The 24,986-nt window shown below is 45.7% G+C and overlaps 1 protein-coding gene across 3 annotated transcripts in view; it reads left to right on the top strand.

The window, feature by feature from the left end:
* mcc (MCC regulator of WNT signaling pathway) overlaps positions 1 to 24,986 on the top strand; it is a 450,686-nt gene that overhangs the window by 263,614 nt on the left and 162,086 nt on the right. For all 3 annotated transcript variants that reach the window (XM_085987123.1, XM_085987125.1, XM_085987131.1), the window contains one exon: positions 2,770 to 2,912. In XM_085987123.1, coding sequence (XP_085843249.1) covers positions 2,770 to 2,912 — 143 coding nt within the window. The remainder of the gene's footprint in view (positions 1 to 2,769; positions 2,913 to 24,986) is intronic.

The raw sequence follows: 24,986 nt of genomic DNA, 5'->3' as shown, positions 1-24,986 counted from the left end.
CTAGCAAAAAACCAATGCTGACAAATGGGACTGTATGGAAATAGATAAGTGGAGAGCAGGCTTGAAAGAAAGAAATGAAAATTAGGAGGAAAAGCTGAAGTTGTAAAGCGGGCTGGCACTGTGGTTGCATGGTCTGTGGAGCAAAGCAAGAAAGGGTAAAACTTTACTGGTGCTAGCAGGAAGAATGAAGAGAGAATGGGCACAGTCGGAGGGGCTTTGAGATGTTGTTATCGAATGGGAGAGAAAGAAACTGGGAAGATAGTATTTGTTGAAATATGAAATTTGGGGAAATTGAACCAGGCAGGAGCACGAGGAGAGCAGGCAGCTGGATTTGATGCGTACCTAGTGATGTAACAGAAGTGGGAGTCGGTAGTGAATGTTAAGAACACTTTGTGTGGACTGGTCAGCAATGGTAACTGCAGACATAGGAACTACAGTAGGTGAAACATAAGGCTAGGATGGGAAGCAATAATTACTGAGGTGAACAGGAGATGAGGTTCAGAATTGTGTGGCCTGGGGAGGAAGGATGAGAGGAGTGGTAGCCAGACTTGTGGTCCAGGTGGTTTGATCTGTATCTCATGATTTGTAACTGTTGGCGGCTGCTAGTGGAGTAAATTGTATAAGGTGGTGAGGTTGGATTTGTTTCTGTTCAGTAACCCTGTAAAATAATAAAACTGTCAAAGATTAATTATAAAGTAATGAAAGCATCCTACATAATTAGGATTCCTGTTTGCTACTGTTCAGTTAAAATTAACCTGCATTTGAGCCAGCTGGGTGGAATAAATTTGCATATGAGCCAAATTGCATCTGAGCAAGTGGACACAGAAATAGTGTAGCTAGACAAATTTTCTATCCTATTAATAGATAATATGGATGTAAACCCATAAGAAGTTGGGATGAGTATTGTAATCCTGTTGCATATAATGGGTTTATACAAAAAGTTTCTTATGAATAACCAAAATAAAAACTTAACTGGTGTAGGGTTCTCAAAATTCCCACATTCCCCAGAGTTATTAATAAAGGGACCCTGAAGGACGAAGTTATAAGAGAACCCTAAACAAAATGGCTCTGGACCTCGTGGCAGAAGCCTGCAAGATTGAAGAAAAGCAGGGCTCTGCAAAAACGGCAGGTCAGATGACATGCCTGGATCTGTGAGGGACTTGTTATTTCTGAAGCCAGACATGAGATAATGCAGAATATGCATTCTTCATTTTGAAACCAATCAACTCAGGAAAGACTTAATCTTCAACCCATCAAACCTTTTGCATAAATAATCGGTTACAGTTCGAAGTAGCCACCAAGCCAGGAAAACGCCGATTAAACATTATGAGTAACAAACACCGGGACATTAAGGAACATTTAACAACAGGGCAACCACCCAAAAAGCAGTTAAGGTGAACGACTATAATCGCTTTAACAAGCCCGCCAAAATTAGACAAAGAACTAACCTTGATTTGGCGTGCAGATAACGAACCCCTGAAATAGTATAATTGTAGGCCCACCGGTAACCGAAAGGAGATAGGACTCGAGGCAGGACTCAAAACACAGGACACACGGGGCAGCAAGGGGGCAGGCGAGACGAGGTGAACGGCAAGGCTGATAAGCAGAGAAGGGCAGCGTAGGGAAGCGTTGGGGACAAACAGGCACACACCCTGGTCCAGGTATAAGCTGACGATCGAAGCAGGGGTAGAAGAAGAAGCAGACAACCACGAGCACCGCGGTAACAAAGAGCCGGGTAAACCATACCATCGGATCGTTACCACTACACAGGTAATGATCTAGGCCACCACGACCAAGCCAACACCGAAGACCGCCAACCGAACCCCAACCGCAACAAAACCTTCGACGACCAGACCACCACCAGAAGAACAAAACCCGAAGTTTCCATTTTGCAAGGTAAAGGACCCAACAAAGACTTTACTCCCTATCTCTAACGGAGGAAAAGAGGGTACTTTACTCAGACGACTCCACCGCCGTGCCCTGGGACCACGTGACGACGGCAGGCCCCAAAGGATACCAAGAATGAACCCCAAAACCACAACCAGCTTAATCGACAGGATTCGACCTGTCCAGAAACCCTTATTGGTGAGCATAATCCCTGGCCCCTCACAGCACAATTAGTTAGATATTGGGGGTGGGACAAGGGTAAGGGGATTAATAGTGTGATTTTTCCCTTGATGTGCCGTGTGTTCCCCATTCCTAATTAAGTGTACTCTTGTAAGCCTGTAACTATTCCAGTAATTTTTCCAGTGTTGTAATTTTATTGTGCCTTTCAATAAAAATACAGTTTTCTTGTACCAAACCAGTTGTCTACTCCAATTCTGTATCGCCGCCTGTACCTAAGTCCGGTGTCTAGAACCCAGGGGTGTGGGAGCGATTCGAATAGCTCCGAGACCCAGTCAGAGGCAAGCTGACTGCACACACGCCACCCCCTACACTGGGGGCAATTATGCTAGCACTGAGTAAGGAACAAATCAGCTCTAAACTAAAACTGATGAATTAGAACTTGATAAAACTTGGGCGTTTGCTTAAGAAAGGTTTGGTATGTTTTCATTAATTTTAACAGCTTACTAAAATGTATATGGTTAATTACTCACTCATGGTTACTGAAGTGTATATAGAGAGTTATTGTCTCATATCTGTAGAAGTATAAGTTTTTCACTTAATTTTAATAGTAAATATTTTACGTTCAGAAACATTATTCAATAAAGTCCCAAATGCACCTAACTCCATATTCGTGCAATTCTAAGTGGTTTGTTTCTTCCACAGAGAAGAAGATGAGTGTTCAGAGTTGCGTTCAGACCTTAGCCACAGCCAACAGGAGGCAAACGAAGATTCTAGAAGTATGGATCAGGATCAAACCTCTGTCTCTGTGCCTGAGAACCAGTCAATGATGGTCTCTGCAGATATAGGTAAGCTGATCCTAACACCTGAAAATGTTTTATTTGAGATCAGCAAAATGTGCTCTATAAGGCTTGATTCATAAATTAAACCAAAGCAAAATACTGCGGATGGTGGAAATCTGAAATATAAACAGAAACTGTTGCAAATACTCAGCAGATCAGGCAGCATCTGTTCAGATGAAAGGACATTGACCTGGAGCGTTAATTCTGTTCCTTTCTCCACAGATGCTGCCTGACCTGAGTGTTTGCAGCATTTCCTGTTTTTATTTTAGATTCTTAAATTGCTGTGTAATCCATTGGAACATTCTGATGTATTAACAGCATATTTGAATTAAATGTAGAGATCATAGAATCGTACAGCACAGAAGGAGGCCATTCGGCCCATCGAGTCTGCGCTGGCTCTTTCGAAGAGCAATCCAGTTAGTTCCACTCCCCTACTCTTTCCCTATATCCCTGCAATTTTTTCTCCAAGTATTTATCCAATTCCCTTTTTGAAGGCTACTATTGAATCTGCATCCAACATCTTATCAGGCAGTACATTCCAAATTAAGACCATTTTTTGCGTTAAAAAAAAAAAGTTTTCCTCGTGTCACCTCTGGTTCTTTTGCCAATCATCTTAAATCTGTGCCCTCTCGTTATTGACCCTTCAGCCATTGGAAACAGTTTCTCTTTATTTGCTCTATCTAAACCCTTCATTATTTTAAGCACATCTATTAAATCTCCTCTTAGCCTTGTCTGCTCCAAGTAGAACAACCCCAGCTTTTCTAGTGTATCCACATAACTGTTAATCCCTCATCCCTGGAACCATTCTAGTAAATCTCTTCTGTACCCTCGCCAAAGCCTTCACATCCTTCCTAAAGTGTGGTGCCCAGAATTGGACAAAATACTTCAGCTGGGGCCGAACTAGTGTTTTATATAGGTTTAGCATAACTTCCTGGCTTTTGTACCCTATGCTGCTATTTAGAAAGCCCAGGATCCCATATACTTTGTTAACTGCTTTGTTAACCTATCCTGCCACATCAAAACTTTCTGCACAAGCACCCCCAGGTCTCTCTGTTCTTGCACCCCCTTTACAATTGTACCATTTATTATGTATGGTCTCTCTTCATTCTTCCTACCAAAATGTATCACCTCGCACTTCCCTGCAATGAATTTCATCTGAGTTGAAATTCCTAGGACGAGAAAGGGTACAATTCTGAGATGCCCACGGAGAGATCAGAAATTTGGTAGACGGAGGGAGAACCCAAATGTACCAAGTTTCCGTCCCATTGAATATCTCATGGTAAATCCATGACATAGAAACATAGAAGATAGGAGCAGGAGTAGGCCATTCGGCCCCTCGAGCCTGCTCCGCCATTTAATGCGATCATGGCTGATATCCAAATTCAGTACCCTGTCCCTGCTTTCTCCCCATATCCCTTGATCCCTTTAGCCTTAAGAAATATATCTAACTCCTTGAATATATTTAATGAATTAGCCTCAGCTGCCTTTTGTGGTAGAGAATTCCACAGATTCACCACTCTCTGGGTGAATACATTCCTCCTCATCTCTGTCCTAAATGGCTTACCCCTTATCTTTAGTCTGTGACCCCTGGTTCTGGACTCCTCCGCCATCGGGAACATCCTTCCTGCATCTAGTCTGTCTAGACCTGTTAGAATTTTATAAGTTTCAATGAGATCCCCTCTCATTCTTCTAAACTCCAGCGAATATAAGCCCAATCGACCCAATCTCCCTCATAAGTCATTCCTGCCATCCCAGGTATCAGTCTGGTGAATCTTCGCTGCACTCCCTCCATGGCAAAACCAAAACTACACACAATACTCAAGGTGTGGTCTCACCAAGGCCCTGTACAACTGCAGCAAGACATTCTTGCTCCTGTACTAGAATCCTCTCCCTATGAAGGCTAACATACCATTTGCCTTCTTAACCGCCTGCTGCACCTGCATGCTTACCTTCAGCGACTGGTGCACAAGGACACCCAGGTCTCGAAATAACAACAGAAAATGCTGGATAAACTCAGCAGGCCAGGGCAGCAGCCGTGGAGAGAGAAATGGAGTTAACGTTTCAGGTCGAAGACCCTTCGTCAGAACTAGAAAAAAAGCAGGAAGAGGGATAGATTTTAAAGCAAGTGGGGGCTGGGAAAAGGGGGAGGGGATGAAAGAACAAAAGGGAAGGTCAGAGATAGGATAGAAAGCAGAAGCGATTAAGAGACATTGAGAGAGATTAAGAGATATTCAAGGAACAAAGGATGGCTTTAGATGAAGTGTGAATGGTCCTGGCAGAATGAAGGACACATGCCACGTGGGAGGGAAGAAAAAAGCCCAGACGAAAGTGTGGATTAAAAAATGTTGAGTCCAGAGGGCTGTAGACTGCCTAATTGAAAGATGAGGTGCTGTTCCTCGAGCTTGTGCTGAGCTTCCGTGGAACAATGCAAGAGGCCGAGGACAGTGAGGTCTGAGTGGGAATGGGGCGGTGAATTAAAGTGACAGGCCACCGGGAGCTCGGGGTCCCCCTTACGGACTGAACAGGTGTTCCGCAAAGCGGTCACCCAATCTGCGTTTGGTCTCCCCAATGCAAAGGAAACCACATCGTGAGCAGCAAATACAGTATACTAAATTGCAGGAAGTACAAGTAAATCGCTGTTTCACCTGGAAGGGGTGTTTGGGGCCCTGGACAGTGGGAAGGGGGGAGGTATAAGGGCATGTGTTGTATCTCCTGTGCTTGCACAGGAAGGTGCCAGGCGAAGGGGAAGGGGTGCTGGGGGTGGTAGAGGAGTGGACTAGGGTGTCGCGGAGGGAGCGGTCCTTACGGAATGCTGAAAGGGGAGGTGAGGGGAAGATGCGTTTGATGGTGGGATCACGCTGGAGGTGGGGGAAATGGCGGAGGATGATCCGTTGAATGTGGAGGCTGGTGGGGTGAAAGGTGAGGACAAGGGGAACTCTATCGTGGTTACGGGAGGGAGGGGCAGGGATGAGGGCAGAAGTGCGGGAGATAGAACAGACACGGTCGAGGGCCGTGTCAACCACAGTAGAGGGGAATCCTCGGTTGAGGAAAAAGGAAGACATGTTGGAAGCACTGGTGTGGAAGGTGGCATCGTCAGAGCAGATGTGGCGGAGACGGAGAAACTGGGAGAATGGAATAGAGTCCTTACAGGAGACGGGGTGGGAGGAAGTGTAGTCCAGGTAGCTGTGGGAGTCAGTGGGCTTGTAGTGAATGTTTGTCAATAACCTATCCCCAGAGATGGAGACGGAGAAGTCGAGGAAGGGAAGGGAAGAGTTGGAGATGGACATTGTGAAGGTGAGGGAAGGGTGGAAATTGGAAGCAAAGTGAATGAAATTTTCTAGTTCAGGACGGCACCGATACAGTCATCAATACTTGGAGATATTACATCTAGTTCCCTCGTCTAGATCATTAATATATATTGTGAATAGCTGGAGTTGTACTGGTCTCGCTAGACGTGCTCATATCTAGTTATCCAGCCAGCTAAACACTCATTCAAATAATTCCTCGACAAGCGGGTTTGCTGTTTTGAAGCTTCACTTGAACAAATTTGTGAAACTGTAAACAAAGACAAAGTATGTTTTGTACATAGAACTGAGTACTATACATTAGATGTTACATAAGATATAGACATATTTATAACAATAGAATAGACTAATTGTATAACTAAATGGCACTTGAGCTAGACTTCTGTAGCTAACAACTAATAACTTCTTATAAACAAAGTATTGTCAAATACTACACTGACAAAGTTGCTATCATGTTAACAAACAAAGATACTCACAGACATTGCGTCCTGCCCAGCATATAAGATGAGATTACACAGGATTGAGAATCCCTCATGGAAGATTCTCCATTACTCAGTAGGTTCTTTCTGGAATACTACTACTTCCGGGTTAAAACAAGAACAAGGTCAAATGACCTATTGCAGTATACTAACACTGCTATACACTAACTACCACTAGAGGATGCTATAAGTCCAGAACACTCCCCGTCTGGGGTCGTTAGCGACTCCACATAATCCTAACTTTACTTGTCACTGGAGTCCTCTGGCGACAAAAGAAGAAACACCTCAGAAACAGTCCGCCGGTATCGACGATAGGATGCAGCTTCCGTCGACTGCTGTGAGGGGGTAGGTTGTGTTCTGCTGCTATGCACTTCAACTCTTCTGAGTAACACTCGTGTTGGACGCTCTTCATCACAAGGATTTTGGCTCTCTTGAGCTCTTCTTCAGAGGGACTCTTACGACAGACATGCCACCCATGGCAGCTACTCTCTTGTGTAGGCTGGGAGAAGGTATGAGCTATGTGGGTTATGCGTGCTACTGTCTTTGAGAGTGTTCCATTTGGAGAAACGCTTGAAGCGTTTGGTGCTCATCAGGTCCTTAGAGATTTGAGTAACGTTCGCTGTGACTTGTGGGCGTATCTCGGAGTCAGTAACAGGGTTGAGGAGGTCGAATGACTCATTGAGTTCAGAGGAGTGCAGGGACTGATCCTGAAGAAAAGCAGGTCCTGACAGCCAAGTCGTGCTGCTGAGAAGGGACGCTGTTACAGATCTACACCCATGGTCAGCTGGGTTCAGGTCTGTGGGGACGTACCTCCACTGGTCGGGGGATGTGGACTGTCGGATACGTTGGACCCTGTTGTTCACATATACGTAGAACCGTCTACTTTGGTTATGGATGTATCCTAGCACCACTTTGCTGTCTATATAATACATGATGCTGTCGAACTTCAGATCAATCTCCTCTACTATGAACTCTGCAATCTCAACTGCTAATACTGCTGTGCACAGTTCCAATCTGGGTATGGTGAGGTCTGGCTGGGGTGCCAACTTGGCCTTGCCAAAGACGAAGCCGACTTTGCTTTGTCCATCTTGAGTGGTGACCTTCAGATAAGCCACACCTGCAATGGCCTTAGCGGATGCGTCTGCAAAGACACAAAGCTCTTTGAATTGGCCACTTGAGGGAGAGAAGAACGTATAGGAGCGAGGTATTCGGATCTCCTGTAAGTCTTGAAGTGAGTCTCTCCATCTGTCCCACTCTGCTTCCATCTCTTCAGGGAGGGGTGAATCCCACTCTTCAGCGCGTGTGGAGAATTTCTTGAGGAGCAGCCTGCCTTGTATAGTGACAGGGGCTAAGAAGCCGAGAGGGTCGTATAGGCTGTTGACTGCAGAGAGCACTCCTCTACGTGTGAAGGGTTTCTCGTCATCTAAGGCTTGGAACGTGAACGTGTCTGTTGCTATGTTCCAAGACACTCCTAGGCTACGCTATAGGGGGAGGTCATCAGTGAAGAGGTCTAGATCCTTGACGTCATTAGCACAATCTTCAGGGGGAATGCCTCCATCACTGCTGGTCTGTTAGAGGCTATCTTGTGTAGCCTGAGGTTGGATAGTGCAAGTAGTTCCTGAGCTCATCCAAGGGTACTGATGGCCTTTGCTTCGGTCGGGAATGACTTCAGTGCATCGTCGACGTAGAACTCTCGTTCGATGAACCCCCTCACATCACTGCCAAAGTCTTCATCTTCTTCCTTGGCAGCCCTCCTTAGTCCGTATATGGCAACAGCAGGGGACAGGCTATTCCCGAAGACATGGACGTGCATTCTGTAGTCCACAATGTCTCTGTTGGGGTCGTTGTTGCGATACCACAGGAAGCGGAGGAAATCTCTGTGGTCTTATCTCACCACAAAGCAGTGAAACATGTGCTGGATATCGGCAGTGATAGCGACGGGCTCTTTCCTGAATCTCATGAGTACCCCCAAGAGGCTGTTGTTGAGATTGGGCCCTGTGAAGAGTAAGTCGTTGAGAGAGACTCCCTGATATGGTGCACTGGAGTCAAACACCACGCAGATCTGTTCCAGCTTTTTGGGGTACTTGACTCCGAAGGAATGGAGGTACCAACACTCTTGGCCTTCCTGGAGTGGAGGAGCTATCTCTGCATGATTGTTGACGAGCATTTTCTTGACAAATTCTAGGAAGTGTGCTTTCATCTTCGGCTTCTTCTCTAGTGTGCGACGGCGTGAGTTAAGACGATTATAGGCATACTCCCTGTTGTTCGGCAGCCGTCGTCTGGGGTTCTGGAAGGGTAAGGGTGCAACCCAGCTGTTAGAGCTGTCACGAGAGACCTCATTGTCCATAATCTGGAGGAATCTCCTGTCGTCGATCGATGGAGCAAGTTTGTGATCATTGGCGGTGCAACAGAAGACTGACTGACCCGGGTTCTCTCCAGTGAGCATCATCTGTGTGCTGTTTGTGGAGATCAGCGCTGGGGGGTTCTGAGGCTGGGCCGCATGACTGAACTTCTCTGTCACTTGGATCTGACTACTGCATGGGGTAAGGTAGCTTGGACGACCATTCTCCAAGATGGAAGTCTTGAGTGTACTCACCTGAGATGGCTTGTGAGCACCCTTGAGGCACATGTCTCCAACAACGACCCAGCCGAGGTCTAGCCTTAGGGTGAAAGGGGCGTCATGTGGACCGTTGATCTGTTTCCTTATCTTATGTACCCTCAGGATGTCCCATCCCAACAAAAGAAGTATGCCTGCGTCTGGATCAAGAGGTGGGATCTCGTCTGCAATGCGTCTCAGATGACGGTGGTGATGAGCTGCATTCGGAGTGGGAATCTCAGAACGGTTGTCGGGGACTTGATTACATTCGATCAGTGTAGGAAGGGGGAGACTAATCTTCCCGTCGGTTGACTCAACAACATAACCACAGGCCCTCCTGCCGGCTGTCTCTGAAAGTCCAGCACACGTCTTCGACGTGTAAGGCGACGGACTTCCTTTGACCTTGAAGATGTCGAAGAACTCGGATCTTGCTAGAGAACGATTGCTTTGTTTGTCTAGTATGGCATACATCTTTTCAGATTCCTGGCGACATCCTACAGGGTACACATTAACGAGGCATATCTTGGAGCATGCTCTTGTGCTCACTCCTTCTCCACACACCTCGGTGCACTTGGATGTAATCTCCGGACCGGCAGCTCCCTCTCTCTCCCCGCCGTGCTCTGAGGCGGGAGGAGGTGACTCTGACTTCCAAGGAGCTGGGCCTGGGTGGAGTGCTGAAATCTGCCGATCACTTTCACATTCTGTGCATTTTGCATCTACCTTGCAGTTCTTGGCGAGATGGTTTGTGGAAGAGCAGCATTTGAAGCATATGGAGTTCTCTTTGAGATACTGTTTCCGATCTTCCAGGGACATTTCCCTGAAGCCTCTGCACTTCTTTAATGGATGGGGCTTGTTGTGGATGGGGCATTGTTTGCTCATATCCTCAGATTTCTTCTGATCCCTTGTGTCCTCAGTTGAAGACACTTGCACTTTGTGGACAGATATTGGTGTCTTTCCATGTCTGTCAAACTTGTCTCTCCTGGCAAGTGCTGTGTGGGAGGAGAAGAGGGTTGAAGCTGGGGTTGTTCCTGGCTTTGGCTTCTTTATGGATGAATTTGGCAAACGCAGAGAATGGTGGGAAGGTAACGTCGTGGTTTAGCTTGAACTCTGACCCGAATGATATCCACTTCTGCAGATTGAATGGCAGCTTCTCAATGATGGGACTTACCCCTCTGGATGTGTCTAAGTACGATAGGCCGGGTAGGTAGCCGTCCTGCTTTGCGGCTTCGAGTTCTGACCGCAGATCTCCACGGTCGCGGAGCTTCTGGGGTTTCTTATTTGTCAACTTCGGAAAGTTCTCCAACCTGTCAAAGAGAGCCCTTTCAGTGGCTTCAGGCGAGCCATAGCTTTCTTCCAGCCTCGCCCAAGCCATCTTCAACCCCGCTGGCGATCGTCCCACTTTGACCGCTTTTATCCTGTGTGCCTGTCCGGCGGACTCTGGGCCGAGCCATTTGATAAGGAGGCCGAGCTCTTCTCCTGCCGACAGGTCTAAGCCCAATATGGCATCGTGGAAGGAGGACTTCCAAGCCCGATAATTCTCTGGCCTGTCATCAAACTTGGTTAACCCTATAGTCACCAGCTGGCTGCGTGCAAGGTATTTGGCAAGGTCATAGGTGCTGGGACCTGTGCCAGGGTTGCTTTGAGTAGGGGCTCTGATGGGGGTCTCAAGGAAACGAAAGGGAGTTTGCTGCTGACTTTCTCTCTTCAGCGTTCTATTCCTCTGCACCGTGTCTTCTGTTTGGCAGGGGAGGATCCTGCGACTTGAGGCACGCTGTCTATTTTGACCTTGGTTGGCGACTTGGGGCATGTTATATGAAGTGATTACGTCTGTAGAGATGTGCGGGTCTTCATCCCTCTCTCTCGTAAACTGTATGTCGGCATGGTCGCTCACGTAATCTCTGGTGCGCTGTCGTCGACTCTGCCGCGGAACGGGAATTAAAGGCTTGTTAGCTGTCTCGGGGTCAGCTTCCTCTAAAATTGCCTTGAATGTTTGTGCCTCAGCTAATGAAGCATCTATCTCTTTTTGTTGCTGCAGAGCGTCTAATGTGGCTTGGAGACGGGCCTGTTCAGCCTGGCGTCCAACCTGGTGACTGGCCTGGTCAGCTTGGAGTTCAGCTTGGAAACGGGCCTGTTCGGCTTGGAAACGGGCCTGGTCAGCTTGGAGTTCAGCTTTGAAATGGGCCTGTTCAGCTTGGAGACGGGCCTGATCAGCTTGGAGTTCAGCTTTGAGAAGGGCCTGTTCTACTTTTATTTCTATTTCTCTGTCGGCATGCGCAGCTCTGGCTTGAGCTGCTTCTAGCTTAGCCCGTGCTTTGGCGATGGCCATGCTTACCCTAGAACCACCTGTAGGGGGGCATCTTTTACCTGGTTTACGGTAATTTACCTTCCTTTACCTGGTTTACGGTAATTTACCTGGTCAGGCAGCCTTTTTGTTTCACAGACTGAGACCAATACCAATCAGTGGTTTCGAATCGCTAAACCCACCCTTCCAGTTCTGACTGGAGGAACTTATAATTAATGATATTAAAAACGGACAAATGATCTGGATGTAAGAAAGTCAAACTTTATTAAACTAAATAAACTACACCATACGATCAATGTAATCACGGTAAAATTGCTTAGATAGGGGAGGAAAAACGGGCATAACGAGGGAAAAACGACTGAAATAACAATTCTAAACAAAATTCCCACTTTACCCCCACCCCTAAGCCTACCCTAAGTTGCCTTGTGGAAGGCCAGAAAAATATATGCTCACCACTTGCAATGCTAGCTCCGTGCCCTGCGAGATCTTCACTGTCCCGAAGTAAAGAAAACACCCCAGTGTTTTAAAAATAAACTGCTGGTGTTTTTACTTCTTCAGACAGACTTCCACGCTGTAGAAGGCACACGAAGGCAAGCCAGAGAGAGAGAGAGATGCTTCTCAGAAGCTATCTTTATATACCCCAACTTTGGGGCCGAAATGTTCCCGCCCAAATCCAAGTTCATCTGGGCTAAAACAAAAGGATCCAAACCGTCCCCCTTTGTCTGGTAATGGGTGATTCAAACCCATTCAATCTTAAACTGTTCCGTTTCTTAGTCGAAATGGTCTCTTCCGTAGTTTAGGTGTGTCTCATGGTGTGTGATGGGTTTTGAATGGAGTTGGATTACTAGGTAAACAGAAGCCCTTTGTCCTGCGGTCACTGAAACCGCAGCCTAAGTGGATAATCCTTTATGTCAACATAAACAAACATCGATTGCCTCTGAAGGGAAGGGAAACTCCCTTTTTGATTGACAGAATCTGACTGCCACTGCTTCGATCCTCCCCCTTTTCACAGACATCCACGAGCTGCTTCCAAGCCTCTTTGTCCTTGGCCATGCTTTTCTGACGGCCATTTTTAAACCCCTTTGCAATTTACCAAACTCAAGGGTACAAATTTTAATAAAATGTACTGTCTTAAAGTGTGCGAATTTTTCCACAAAGTTCTTTGATTCCGGTGTTGTCCATGTGCTGCCCAGCTCAACGCAGCCTTTTGTGGTTCTGGGCACGTTTTAAAACATTGTCCAACCCAGAGGCAATTTAAATCACTCAAAGTCTTCGTCCACGATGTGCATTAATATCTCCAGTATCTTCGGGGCTGAGGGATTTTGCGAACCCCTACACACCTGATGACCATGAACCAGCTTGCGATCTAGAACCAGCCGATGACCGTGAACCAGCTTGCGATCTAGAACCAGCCGATGACCGTGAACCAGCTGATGACCGTGAACCAGCTTGGGATATGTAGTAACCGGAGCTTATAGACCGATTGTCACATTCTACAGTTTCGTCTAACTGTTTAAGGTCTTCTACTCGCTGAGTAACGTTTTCGGTATTATCTTCTGACATGTTGATGTGAGGTAAGTGCAGTGTACAAGGTGAAGACTTAAGCTGGCTCTGTCGTGATGGCTTACTCCTGCTGCGCCACTCTTCACAGCTAGCCGTATTGCTATCGTTTCACTGTACTGGTCTCGCTAGACGTGCTCCTATCTAGTTATCCAGCCAGCTAAACATTCATTCAAATAATTCCTCGACAAGCGGGTTTGCTGTTTTGAAGCTTTACTTGAACAAATTTGTGAAACTGTAAACAAAGACAAAGTATGTTTTGTACATAGAACTGAGTACTATACATTAGATGCTACATAAGATATAGACATATTTATAACAATAGAATAGACTAATTGTATAACTAAATGGCACTTGAGCTAGACTTCTGTAGCTAACAACTAATAACTTTTTATAAACAAAGTATTGTCAAATACTACACTGACAAAGTTGCTATCATGTTAACAAACAAAGATACTCACAGACATTGCGTCCTGCCCAGCATATAAGATGAGATTACACAGGATTGAGAATCCCTCATGGAAGATTCTCCATTACTCAGTAGGTTCTTTCTGGAATACTCCTACTTCCGGGTTAAAACAGGAACAAGGTCAAATGACCTATTGCAGTATACTAACACTGCTATACACTAACTACCACTGGAGGGTGCTGTCTGCATGTAATAAGTCCAGAACAGGAGTCCTAGGACCGATCCTTGTGGTACCCCACTAGTCACTGCCTGCCACTCGGAAAAAGACCCGTTTATTCCAACTCTTTGCTTCTTGTCTGCCAGCCAGTTCTCTATCCAAGTCTATACCTTACCCCCAATCCCATGCGCTTTAACTTTGCATGCTAATCTCTTATGCGGGACCTTATCGAAAGCCTTCTGAAAGTCCAAATACACCACATCCACTGGTTCTCCCTTATCTATTCTACCAGTTACATCCTCAAAAAATTCCAGTAGATTAGTCAAGCATGATTTACCTTTTGTAAATCCATGTTGATTTTGTCCGATCCTGTCACTGTTTTCCAAGTGCTCTGCTATTACATCTTTTATAATGGACTCTAGCATTTTCCCCACTACCAATGTCAGGCTTACCGGTCTATAATTCCCCGTTTTCTCTCTACCACCTTTTTTGAATAGCGGGGTTACATTAGCTACCCTCCAATCCATGGGAACTGTGCCAGAGTCTATAGAATTTTGGAAGATGACCAGCAATGCATCAACTATTTCTAGGGCCACTTCCTCAAGTACCCTAGGATGTAGATTATCAGGCCCTGGGGATTTATCGGCCTTTAATCCTGTCAATTTCCCGAACACCATTTCCCTACAAATACTGATTTCATTTAGTTCCTCCCTCTCATTAGACCCTATGTTTCCTGACATCTCTGGGAGGTTATTTGTGTCCTCCTTTGTGAAGACAGAACCAAAGTATGCATTTAATTAGTCAGCCATTTCTTTGTTCCCCATTATAAATTCCCCTGATTCTGACTGCAAGGGGAATCTTTTTCTCTTCACATATCTATAGAAGCTTTTACAGTCAGTTTTTATGTTCCACGTAAGCTTACTCTCATACTCTATTTTTCCCCTCTTAATTAATCCTTTTGTCCTCCTTTTGCTGAATCCTAAACTGCTTCCAATCCTCAGGTTTGCTGCCTTTTCTGGCCAATTTATATGTCCTCTCCTTGGATCTTATGCTATCCCTAATTTCCCTTGTTAGCCACGGTTGCGCCACCTTTTTTGTTTTATTTTTACGCCAGACAGGGATGAACAAATTCTGTAGTTAATCCATGCGATCTTTAAATGTTTGCCATTGCCTTTGCGCCGTTAACCCTTTAAGTAACGTTCCCCAATCTATCCTAGCCAACTCGTGCCTCATACCATCGTAGTTTCCTTTATTTAAATTCAGGACACCAGTCTCTGAGCCAACTACTTCACTCGTCATCTTAATGAAGAATTCAATCATATTATGGTCGCTCCTCCCCAAGGGTCCTCTCACAACAAGATTCCAATCAATCCATTCTCATTACATAATACCCAGTCTAAGATGGCCTGATCTCTAGTTGGTTCCTTGACATATTGCTCCAGGAAACCATCCCGTATACACTCTAGGAATTCCTCCTCCACAGTATTGTTACTAATTTGGTTAGTCCAATCTATATGTAGATTAAAGTCACCCATGATAACTGCTGTGCCCTTATTGCACGCATCTCTAATTTCCTTTTTAATGCCATCCCCAATCTCAGCATTACTGTTTGGGGGTCTGTATACAACTCCCACTAGCGTTTTCTGCCCCATGGTATTTCTCAGCTCTACCCATACAGATTCTACATCATCGGAGCTAATATCTGTAAAGTCTGTGGGTTGTACAGTTAATAACGACACAGACTTCAGGAATAACAAACAAACAGGTCTTTACTATTTGAAGGTCAGGGCGAATCTGCCCAAGGAATCATGCCACAACACTTATATACCGGTGTGGTCACCGTCGGTATTACAGTATACAGAAGCCAAACAAGTAGTGCCACACCTAAAGTAGTTCTCTTAAAGGTGAACGGTTACATACAATAGTTCTCTTAAAGGTAGACGGGTACATACACTACAATCCTCCCTTTTTAGCTTATTATATACAGAGTCCCCATTAAACATAACATATCTTCAACTTCATATAAAACAATTTACAGACATAGTCTCGGTGGGAAACAGTTCACAGGTTCAGTCTCTGCGGGAACAGTTCACAGATTCAGTCTCTGATCTTGACTCGGTCCGAACAACATCTCTTTGGTGTAGATGGTTCACATTGCTAGCGTGACTCCTCCATATCCTTTTCTTGACGTAACAGCTTGAACTTTCGTCCTGCTGAACCAGCAGTGCTGACTTTTACAACAACTGGGTTGCCTTGATATTTTCCTACTTCCCAACTGATTTAACTCCTTTCGTAGGGTCCACGCATGATCTGGTAGAAGTGATAATATTTGCGATAGTTATCATCTTCTGCTTCTTTTTCTTCTGCTTTTTGGAGACTCTCGGGGCTCCCTTATCAGCTGCCAGCTGTAGCGCCACCAACTCTCTATGTTCCTTCGACTTTAAGTGCTTCATCCTGATTTCGGCACTTTGGGAGTTTTCATCACAAACTGGGCAGACCACATCCTCGTAATATTCAGTGTCACTCAACAGGTCATGGTAATATTCGGGTTCGTCCTGAGTTAGGCCAGCGAGAGGGCCTTCTACTTCCTCCTTACCCATCTGGACGTTAGCTGACTGTGGTTCCTTCCCTAGACATCTTTCTTGAAAAGACTTCTTCATGCATTCATCTTCATCCCGCTCTTCCTGGGTTTCCTGCAAATCCTTCACTAATGACCTCATTTGTGATTTCAATACTTCCCCTTCCCTCGGGGATTGATTGATCGGGCTATTCAATCCTTCTACTGGAGCAGCTGTTTCAACATTCTGTTGTTCACATAGACGCGATTCAGCGTACTTTTGGCATCCCAGTAAAGTCTGTTTTGCAACCTCAGCTATTACCCAAACTTTTGAGAGCTCCGAACTCCTTCCCGTTGAAGATTGAAGCTCGTGTTCAGATTGTTCCCATTGCAGAGTCTTTTCCCTCAGCATATGAAGGAGTTGGCTGACCGTTAACTCTTCCACGGGAACACTGTGGATCAGAGTCTTCTCCATTTCATCCACCTTTTCCTCCAATGCTTCCACCTTCTGTTCCTCTTGTACTTTGGCTTTCAGCGCTCGGAAAAGTTGCGCCCTGATGCTCTCTAGCTCATGTTCAGGGACCATTCTTACAGTCTCTGTGTTTCTTACAGTTTCCTTTTCTTCCACTGAAAGGATTCCCAGTTGAATCTGTTCTTCAAGTTGTTGAACCTCGGACATTGCCGCCTCATATTTGTCTTGGGTTTCCTTCAATATTTTTATGAGTTCTTGGACATCTTGTCTTTCATGTTCTGCCATGTCTTTCACCTCTAATTTCTCATCTATGGATGGAACTTCTACCGATGAGTCTGTCTTGGCCTTGAGCTCATCAAGAATTTCCTGCAGCCTTTGGACTTCTTGCTCATGTTCAACCTTTAGTTGTTCATATGCTTCTACTGAAACTAGCTTTTCGGAGGTTGCCGAGTTAACCCCCTCCAGAATTGTAGCCTGGGCCTGTTCATACTGTTCTTTCAACTTCTCACACTCTGCTTGTAAGGAGTCGTAGAGAAGAACTGGAATAACATCCTGGCTTCCTGAAGATTCCTCTTCATTTGCTTCTTTCGCAATTTCCTGTTGGAGTTCAGCCAAGGCTGCTATGCTATCTGCCTCTCGAAGTCTCACTGCCATCAAATCTTCTTTATTCTTGCAGTCTACCTCAGCCATTTTCCGATTACTTTCATTTAACTGAGTGAGTAGTCCCTTATTCTGGGCTGAGAGATACTGCACCTTCTCATGTAGACCATAGCACTCCTTCTCTGCTCGACATAGCTGGTTACTGCTGATTTGGTTCTGTGTTTCAAGTTCCAACATCCTTTGCTTAGCTTCTTTCAGTTTCGCCCCTATAAGCTCCTCTTGCAACATGGCCACATTATTCACATCAGGTAAAGAAGCGTTTCTCTTTTCCATGTCCAAGATTTTTTTCTGCATATCTTTAAGTGCACACTGCGATTCAGCTTCTCTTAACCTTGCTTGCACTAGCTCCGTCTCCAATTGCAGAACAAAATCCTCAGTGTAGCGTGGTTTGCCTTTATGCTGTATCTCTAGATCATGCAAATATTCTAACTCCTGAACATCATAAGGGAGATGTGATCGGTAATTGGTCACGATGGCTCTATGGTCGCTCTTTGCTTGAGCTAGCTGCCTCTGCTGTCTTTCCAGGTTCTCCCATTCGGTGCCCCAGAACTTTTCCATTGTTTTCATCTCTTGTACGAGACGGTAACTCAACTGTTCTAATTGTTGTCGTACTTTGAAATAAGTTTGAGTCCGAGTTCGGTGTTCTTCCGTCGTGGATAAGTCCTTAACTTGAACAGGCTCAAAATTCTCTGTCAAACTGGAGTTCTGCTCTGAAGCTTTATTCTTCTCGGTAGCATAAGCCTTTATGCATGTCTTCGTTTTCTCCACCATAGTCGGCAAGTTCATTTTAGCCTTGTCTTCCATATTTGAGTTGGTCTTATCGTCATCCGTTTCAGAATCTGAGCTGATAGCTTGCACCGAGTCCTCACTCATTATGGCTTTTAGATAGTGCCATTCCATGTCTATTTTCTTGATCCACTCTCGCCCTAGAAGTGGTGGTCCTCCCTCAGATAATACGTACAAGTTCATTCTTGGGTGTTCTTTACCCCTATCTCTCACCTTGACTCTTATCTTCCCCATGGGGTATACCTTATGCCCCGTGTATGTCTGCAATACGAACTTGGTATTTCTTAAGGGTATGTGAGAGAATAGCCGGTGGTAGTCCCTTCGATTTATGACTGATAGAGCTGATCCAGTGTCCAACTCCATTCTTACTTGGACTCCAGCTATTTTTAGTATGACCCAGATAGTTTGTAGGTCAGCTTCCTTACTCACATTGTGAATTCTCAGACTACCCAGCTCCTGGCTGTTTGGGTCTGAGTCTGAATTCTGTTCGTCTGAACTCTTCTCAGCCACCTTGTGTACCTTGTTGTACTTTTCTTGTGGTGGCTTCCTTTGGTTGTTGGTCTTCTTCCCTGACCGGCATACCTTAGCGATGTGACCCAGTTTGCCACATTTCCTACATTCTTGGTTCTTAAACCAGCATTGATTCTGGTCGTGTGTTGTCTTCCCACAACGATAACATTTTGTTGTACTTGAGGTAATTTGGTCCACCCCGAGTGCCGCCGCCTTTAGCTGCATTTCCGCCGTTCCTTTCGCTGCGGCTTCGTGCGATGCAGCTATAAGGACAGCCCTGTCTAGTGTGAGGTCGTTCTCTTCCAGTAGTCGCTTTTGCGTCCCTTCTTTGGACAATCCACATACGAACTTGTCTCACAGTGCCTCTGTCAGATTCCCTCCGAACTGGCAGTGTTCCGCTAGCCTACGCAGTTCGACCAAGTATTCCGTGTTGCTTTCGTCTTTCTTCTGCGTTCTTGCATAGAATTTGGATCGTTCAGCCAGTATCAACGGTGTGGGGTTCAAGTGATCCTTCAGCACTGCTACAATATCATCGAAAGTCTGATCCGCCGGTTTAGCTGGTGAGAGAAGATGCTTCAACAACCCGAATGTTTTCGCACCCATCATGTTAAGTAAGGTTAAAGCTTTTTCATCCTTAGCTATTTTGTTAGCCTTACAATGTATCTCAATACGTTCCACGTACGTGGCCCAGTCTTCTATCTCAGAATTAAAATCGTTGATGTCCCCCCGCTTAGGCACCTTCCTTTCCTTGGGTACAACACAATTTTTTTTAATTTTTTTTTTCCTAAGATGGCGGCTTTTCCCGCGAAAATGGCGGTTTCCCGCTCTTTCCTTCTCTCCCCGCCCACTTCAATGGCGGTTTCCCGCTTCTGTCATCTTCGCCGCCTAATGGCGGCTTCCTGCGTTTCTTCCCTGGTGGAAGGGGTACGCTTTCCCCACAACGGACAGGTTCAGCCGCTGGGCTGGCTCTCGCACAGCTCCCCTTACTCGGCTCTGTCTTTCTCTCTCCCGCACGTTCGGTTCTACCGGCGCTGGGTACCCCGTTGGTGGAGGACAGTTCAGCCGCTGGACTGGCTCTCGCGCAGTCTCTCTCCCCTTGCTCGGCTCTGTCTCTCTCTCTCCCGCACACTCGGCTCTACCGGCGCTGGGTACCCCGTTGGTGGAGGACAGTTCAGCCGCTGGACTGGCTCTCGCGCAGCCTCCTTTGGTCGGCTCTGCCTCTCCCACACGCTCTGTTCCCGTTCGCCTCCCAGCCCTCACGCAGTCCGGTGCTTCCCTCCCCGGCTGCGGCTGAGTTTCTCTCTTCCCGCGCCAGCTCCCGGTCTCAGCGCTTCATGGCTTCGGTCGCTGCCTGGCTTTTTCCCGCCGATCGCGGTCCGGCTGTCTCACGACGCCGTTGGACCCGACTTTCTGACCGGCTCCGCTCCCCCTCGACCGTGGTCGAGTGCACAGCCCTTATCCTCCGGATGTTCTTTACACTTTCCCCTACTCACAGTCTCCGCGGCCACCTTGTTTCCTGCTGATCGGCTCACTCCGCACCATGGTAGAAGGGTAGTCAGTGCCTGTTGCTGATGGAAGCTTTTGTTGCTAAAGTCTTCCTCCTTTCTATTGCTGCAGCCTCGTGTTTTCTTCCAGCAGAACGACGAGGGCGGTTGCCTCTCTTCGACGCTCTTTAGTTGCTTTGGTAGTCTTGCCGCAGGGTACGATCGGACTCGTCGCCACTGTAAAGTCTGTGGGTTGTACAGTTAATAACGACACAGACTTCAGGAATAACAAACAAACAGGTCTTTACTATTTGAAGGTCAGGGCGAATCTGCCCAAGGAATCATGCCACAACACTTATATACCGGTGTGGTCACCGTCGGTATTACAGTATACAGAAGCCAAACAAGTAGTGCCACACCTAAAGTAGTTCTCTTAAAGGTGAACGGTTACATACAATAGTTCTCTTAAAGGTAGACGGGTACATACACTACAATATCCTTCCTTACTATTGTGTTAATCTCCTCTTTAACCAGCAATGCTACCCCACCTCCTTTTCCTTTTTGCCTGTCCTTCCTGGATGTTGAATTCCCAGCCTTGTTCACCCTGGAGCCATGTCTCCGTAATCCCAATCATATCATATATCCATTTACATCTATTTGCGCAGCTAATTCATCCAACTTATTACAAATGCTCCTCGCATGAAGACACAAAGCCTTCAGGCTTGTTGTTTTAACACTCTTAGTCCTTTTAGAATTATTAGTTACTGTGGCCCTGTTTGATTTACACACTTGATTTCTCTGCCTTCCACTTTTGCTTTTCTCCTTCCTGTGTTTTGCTTCGATCCTTGCTTCCCTTTCCTCTGTTTCCCTGCACAGGTTCCGAACCCCCTGCCACTTCAGTTTAAACCCTCCCCAACAGCACTAACAAACACTCCCCCTAGGACATTGGTCCCGGTCCTGCCCAGGTGCAAACCGTCCAGTTTGTACTGGTCCCACCTCCCCCAGAACCGGTTCCAATGTCCCAGGAATTTGAATCCCTCCCCCTTGCACCATTCCTCTAGCCACATATTCATCTGAAATATCCTTGTATTTCTACTGTGACTAGCATGTGGCACTGGTAGCAATCCTGAGATTACTACCTTTTCAGGTCCTATTTCTTAATTTACCTCCTAACTCCCTATATTCAGCTTTTAGGACCTCATCCCGTTTTTTACCTATATCGTTGATACCTATATGCACCATGACAGCTGGCTGTTCACCCTCCCCCTCCAGAATGCCCTGCAGCCGCTCTGAGACATCCTTGACCCTTGCACCAGGGAGGCAACATACCATCCTGGAGTCTCAGTTGCGTCCGCAGAAACGCCTATCTATTCCCCTTACAATAGAATCCCCTATCACTAGCTCTCCCGCTCTTTTTCCTCCCGTCCTGTGCAGCAGAACCACCCATGGTGCCAGGGAAGTTGGCTACTGCTGCCTTCCCCCGATAAGCCATCTCCCCCAACAATATCCAAAGTGGTATATCTGTCTGAGAGGGGGATGACCACAGGGGACCCCTGCACTACCTGCTTGCGCCTACTACTCTGCCTGGTGGTCACCCATTCCCTTCCTGCCTGTGCAGCCTTTACGTGCGGTGTGACCAACTCCCTAAACGTGCTATCCACGATGTCCTCAGCATCGCGAATGCTCCAGTATGTATCCATTCGCAGCTCCAGCGCTGCAATGCTGATTTCCCACATAGTGAGGGAGGAGCATCCCACTGGGCCAAGCTGTGCTGCCGTGACTTACCCTTTAATTAATTCAAATTAAATTAACTCAAATCAATAGCACTAATTACACTACAATTAAATGATATACTCGAGGGCCCTTGTTTACTAGCACTTCCCGCTAAACAACAGAGACCCTAGAAACTATAAACCACATTTGGGGCATTTCCAGGCTACCCGTGGATTCTGCCCATTATGTCCTTCATGGGCCCAGTAGAAGCCAAGCCTGATGAGAGCAAGCCTGGGATCTTTTCTGGGCCTTTGCAAGACTTCAAATATTTCAGGAAGCAAAAGTAATTCACCCCAGAGAGGATTAGAACCCAGGCCAGCTGACGTCGTTCAGCCCGATTTTAAAGTCATATATTCTCTCCTTATTTTTATATAATGCTTTGCCCGTTTATTTATATGAATATTTAAATAGTAAAACTTACACCAGTTTGGGGAGCAGTGAGGAAGAGTTGGTTAAAGCATAAGATTTTCTCTGCAGTATAGGTTGAGGAGCTGGGAAATGCAAAACTGAAGTGCTACAGTACCATTTGTGGGAGGATGTAATTACAGTGTGATGAGTTTATATAGGCAGTTACCATTCCAAAACTGGACATAACTTTTACCATTATAAATTTCTAACACAAAAGTGTAAGGAAACTTAACAGGAAGTAAGATTGTGGACGAGAAGTGCACGTAAATGTAAGACTTTTAATATAGATATACTAACTCATGCCCTGTAGCGTTGCTCGTGGTGAGTTGGAGGTTTTCCAAGAATGAGACTTTTATTTCAAGTCAAATTGGGGTTCCTAGGATCAACGAGCTTCAAAGGCTGGTCCAGGGGATTGTGAGCACCGCGACATTAGATATTTCAGTTTCTAAAGAAAAATAACTTTAAAAAAAAAAAAAATCAGCTTTTGAATGGTGGAAGGAGGAACTTGTTCACATGAGCAGACTAAGTCCAATGGTAGCAGTGAGAAATTATAGAGGCAGGACTTTGAAGGGTGATGGATAAGTGTGAGGGACCAAGTGTGACACAAAGTCATGATAGGAATTGTACAAGACTCCATACACGTTCTTAAAAAACAAAAGTGAATCAGTGAATCACTTAAAACGTTTTTCATCTCAGTATTTATAGTTCTAATGTTCAAATAATTTTAACAAAATAACACATTTCATAATAACATTAAATTTGCCGATTGAATTGTCTTTTATGTCTTTTAAAACCTTCATTGAAGTTTTACCTGCCTCAAAAGTCTAAGCTTAAAATGGGTATTTTCTCTCGAACAACAGAAGGGAGTTATTAACCACATCTTGAGCATTCTATGCATGTGCAGTTTTGAGAATTTCTCCGCATGCATCATTAAGTTTCTTTGAGTTGCAGTAGAAGGGTTTCTGCTCTTTGAAAGAAACTAGAGATTGAAACAGGAGAACAATTTCAGACTATAACCTTGGCCCCTATATTTTTTTTTCCTCACATGGCAGCTGTTGATGATTTTGCCATTTACACCTCATCTAGAGTCATTTGAGTTGACGTTTCGGGTCGAACCCTTCTTCAAAACTGGAAAGAAAAGAACATTTTCTTTCCAGTTTTGAAGAAGGGTTCGACCCGAAACGTCAACTCACATTTCTCTCCACGGATGTTGCCTGACCTGAGTTTTTCCAGCATTTTCTGTTGTTATTTCGGATTTCCAACATCTGCAGTATTTTGCTATCATCTAGAGTCATCTTTTGTCCCATTACCATCTCCTTTTGCCTTGCACCATCATCCCTTTTGTCTTTTAATCACTCCTGCCTTCCAGCCTATCACAGACCTTCCCTTTGTTCTTTCCTCCCCACCTCCCTGTCTTTGCCCCACACTTGCTTAAAAATCTGTTACTTCTCTAACCTTTTCCAGTTCTGATGAAGGGTTATCAACCCGAAACGTTAACTCTGTTTCTCTCTCCACGATGCTGCCTGATCTGCTGAGTGTTTCCAGCATTTTCTGTTATTTCAGATTTCCAGCATCCGCAGTATTTTGCTATTGATTTTAAACCTAAATGGAAGGTAAATTTGAATGATTGAGTTCCTCTTGATTGGCTGATGTTCATGTCAATCGTAACCAGTTCCTTTCTTTGTCATTTTAGTTACAACTTAAGTAAAACAATCTTTTCCTTCTGAGAAAGACAGTAAACTATTTTTGGTACTTGAGGTTTTTTTGTATTTAAAAGCACACCTTAGAAAAGGCATAGACAGTTAACTTTTGAACCTTTTTATGAGGTCATCTATTCTATGACTATTAATGTTTATTAAAGACTGTATACCAATCTTCAGCTAGAAGTGCCGAGTGGATGATTCATATCGACCTCCTCCTGAGGTCCCCACCATCACAGAAGCCAGTCTTCAGCCAATTCGATTCACTCCACATGATATCAAGAAACGGCTGAGCGCACTGGATACAGCAAAGGCTATCATGCTGAAGACTTGTGCTCCAGAACTAGCCGCGCCTCTAGCCAAGCTGTTCCAGTACAGCTACAACACTGGCATCTATCCGACAATGTGGAAAACTGCCCAGGTATGTCCTGTCCATAAAAAGCAGGACAAATCCAATCTGGCCAATTACCGCCCCATCAGTCTACTCTCAATCATCAGCAAAGTGATGGAAGGTGTCATCGACAGTGCTATCAAGCGGCACTTGCTCACTGATGCCCAGTTTGGGTTCCGTCAAGACCACTCGGCTCTCGACCTCATTACAGCCTTGGTCCAAACATGGACAAAGGAGCTGAATTCCAGAGGTGAGGTGAGAGTGACTGCCCTAGACATCTAGGCAGTATTTGACCGAGTGTGGCATCAAGGAGCTCCAGTAAAACTGAAGTCAATGGGAATCGGGGGGGAAAACTCTCCACTGGCTGGCGTCATACCTAGTACAAAGGAAGATGGTTGGAAGTCAATCATCACAGCCCCAGGGCATCGCTGCAGGAGTTCCTCAGGGCAGTGTCCTAGGCCCAACCATCTT

This window comes from Somniosus microcephalus, chromosome 1 (genome assembly GCF_052327205.1).
Source record: "Somniosus microcephalus isolate GS21.2 chromosome 1, FLI_Smic_1.0, whole genome shotgun sequence".
Lineage (NCBI taxonomy): Eukaryota > Metazoa > Chordata > Chondrichthyes > Squaliformes > Somniosidae > Somniosus > Somniosus microcephalus.
Note: the sequence above shows the minus strand (reverse complement) of the source record. Positions and strands in the feature narration are given on the sequence as shown.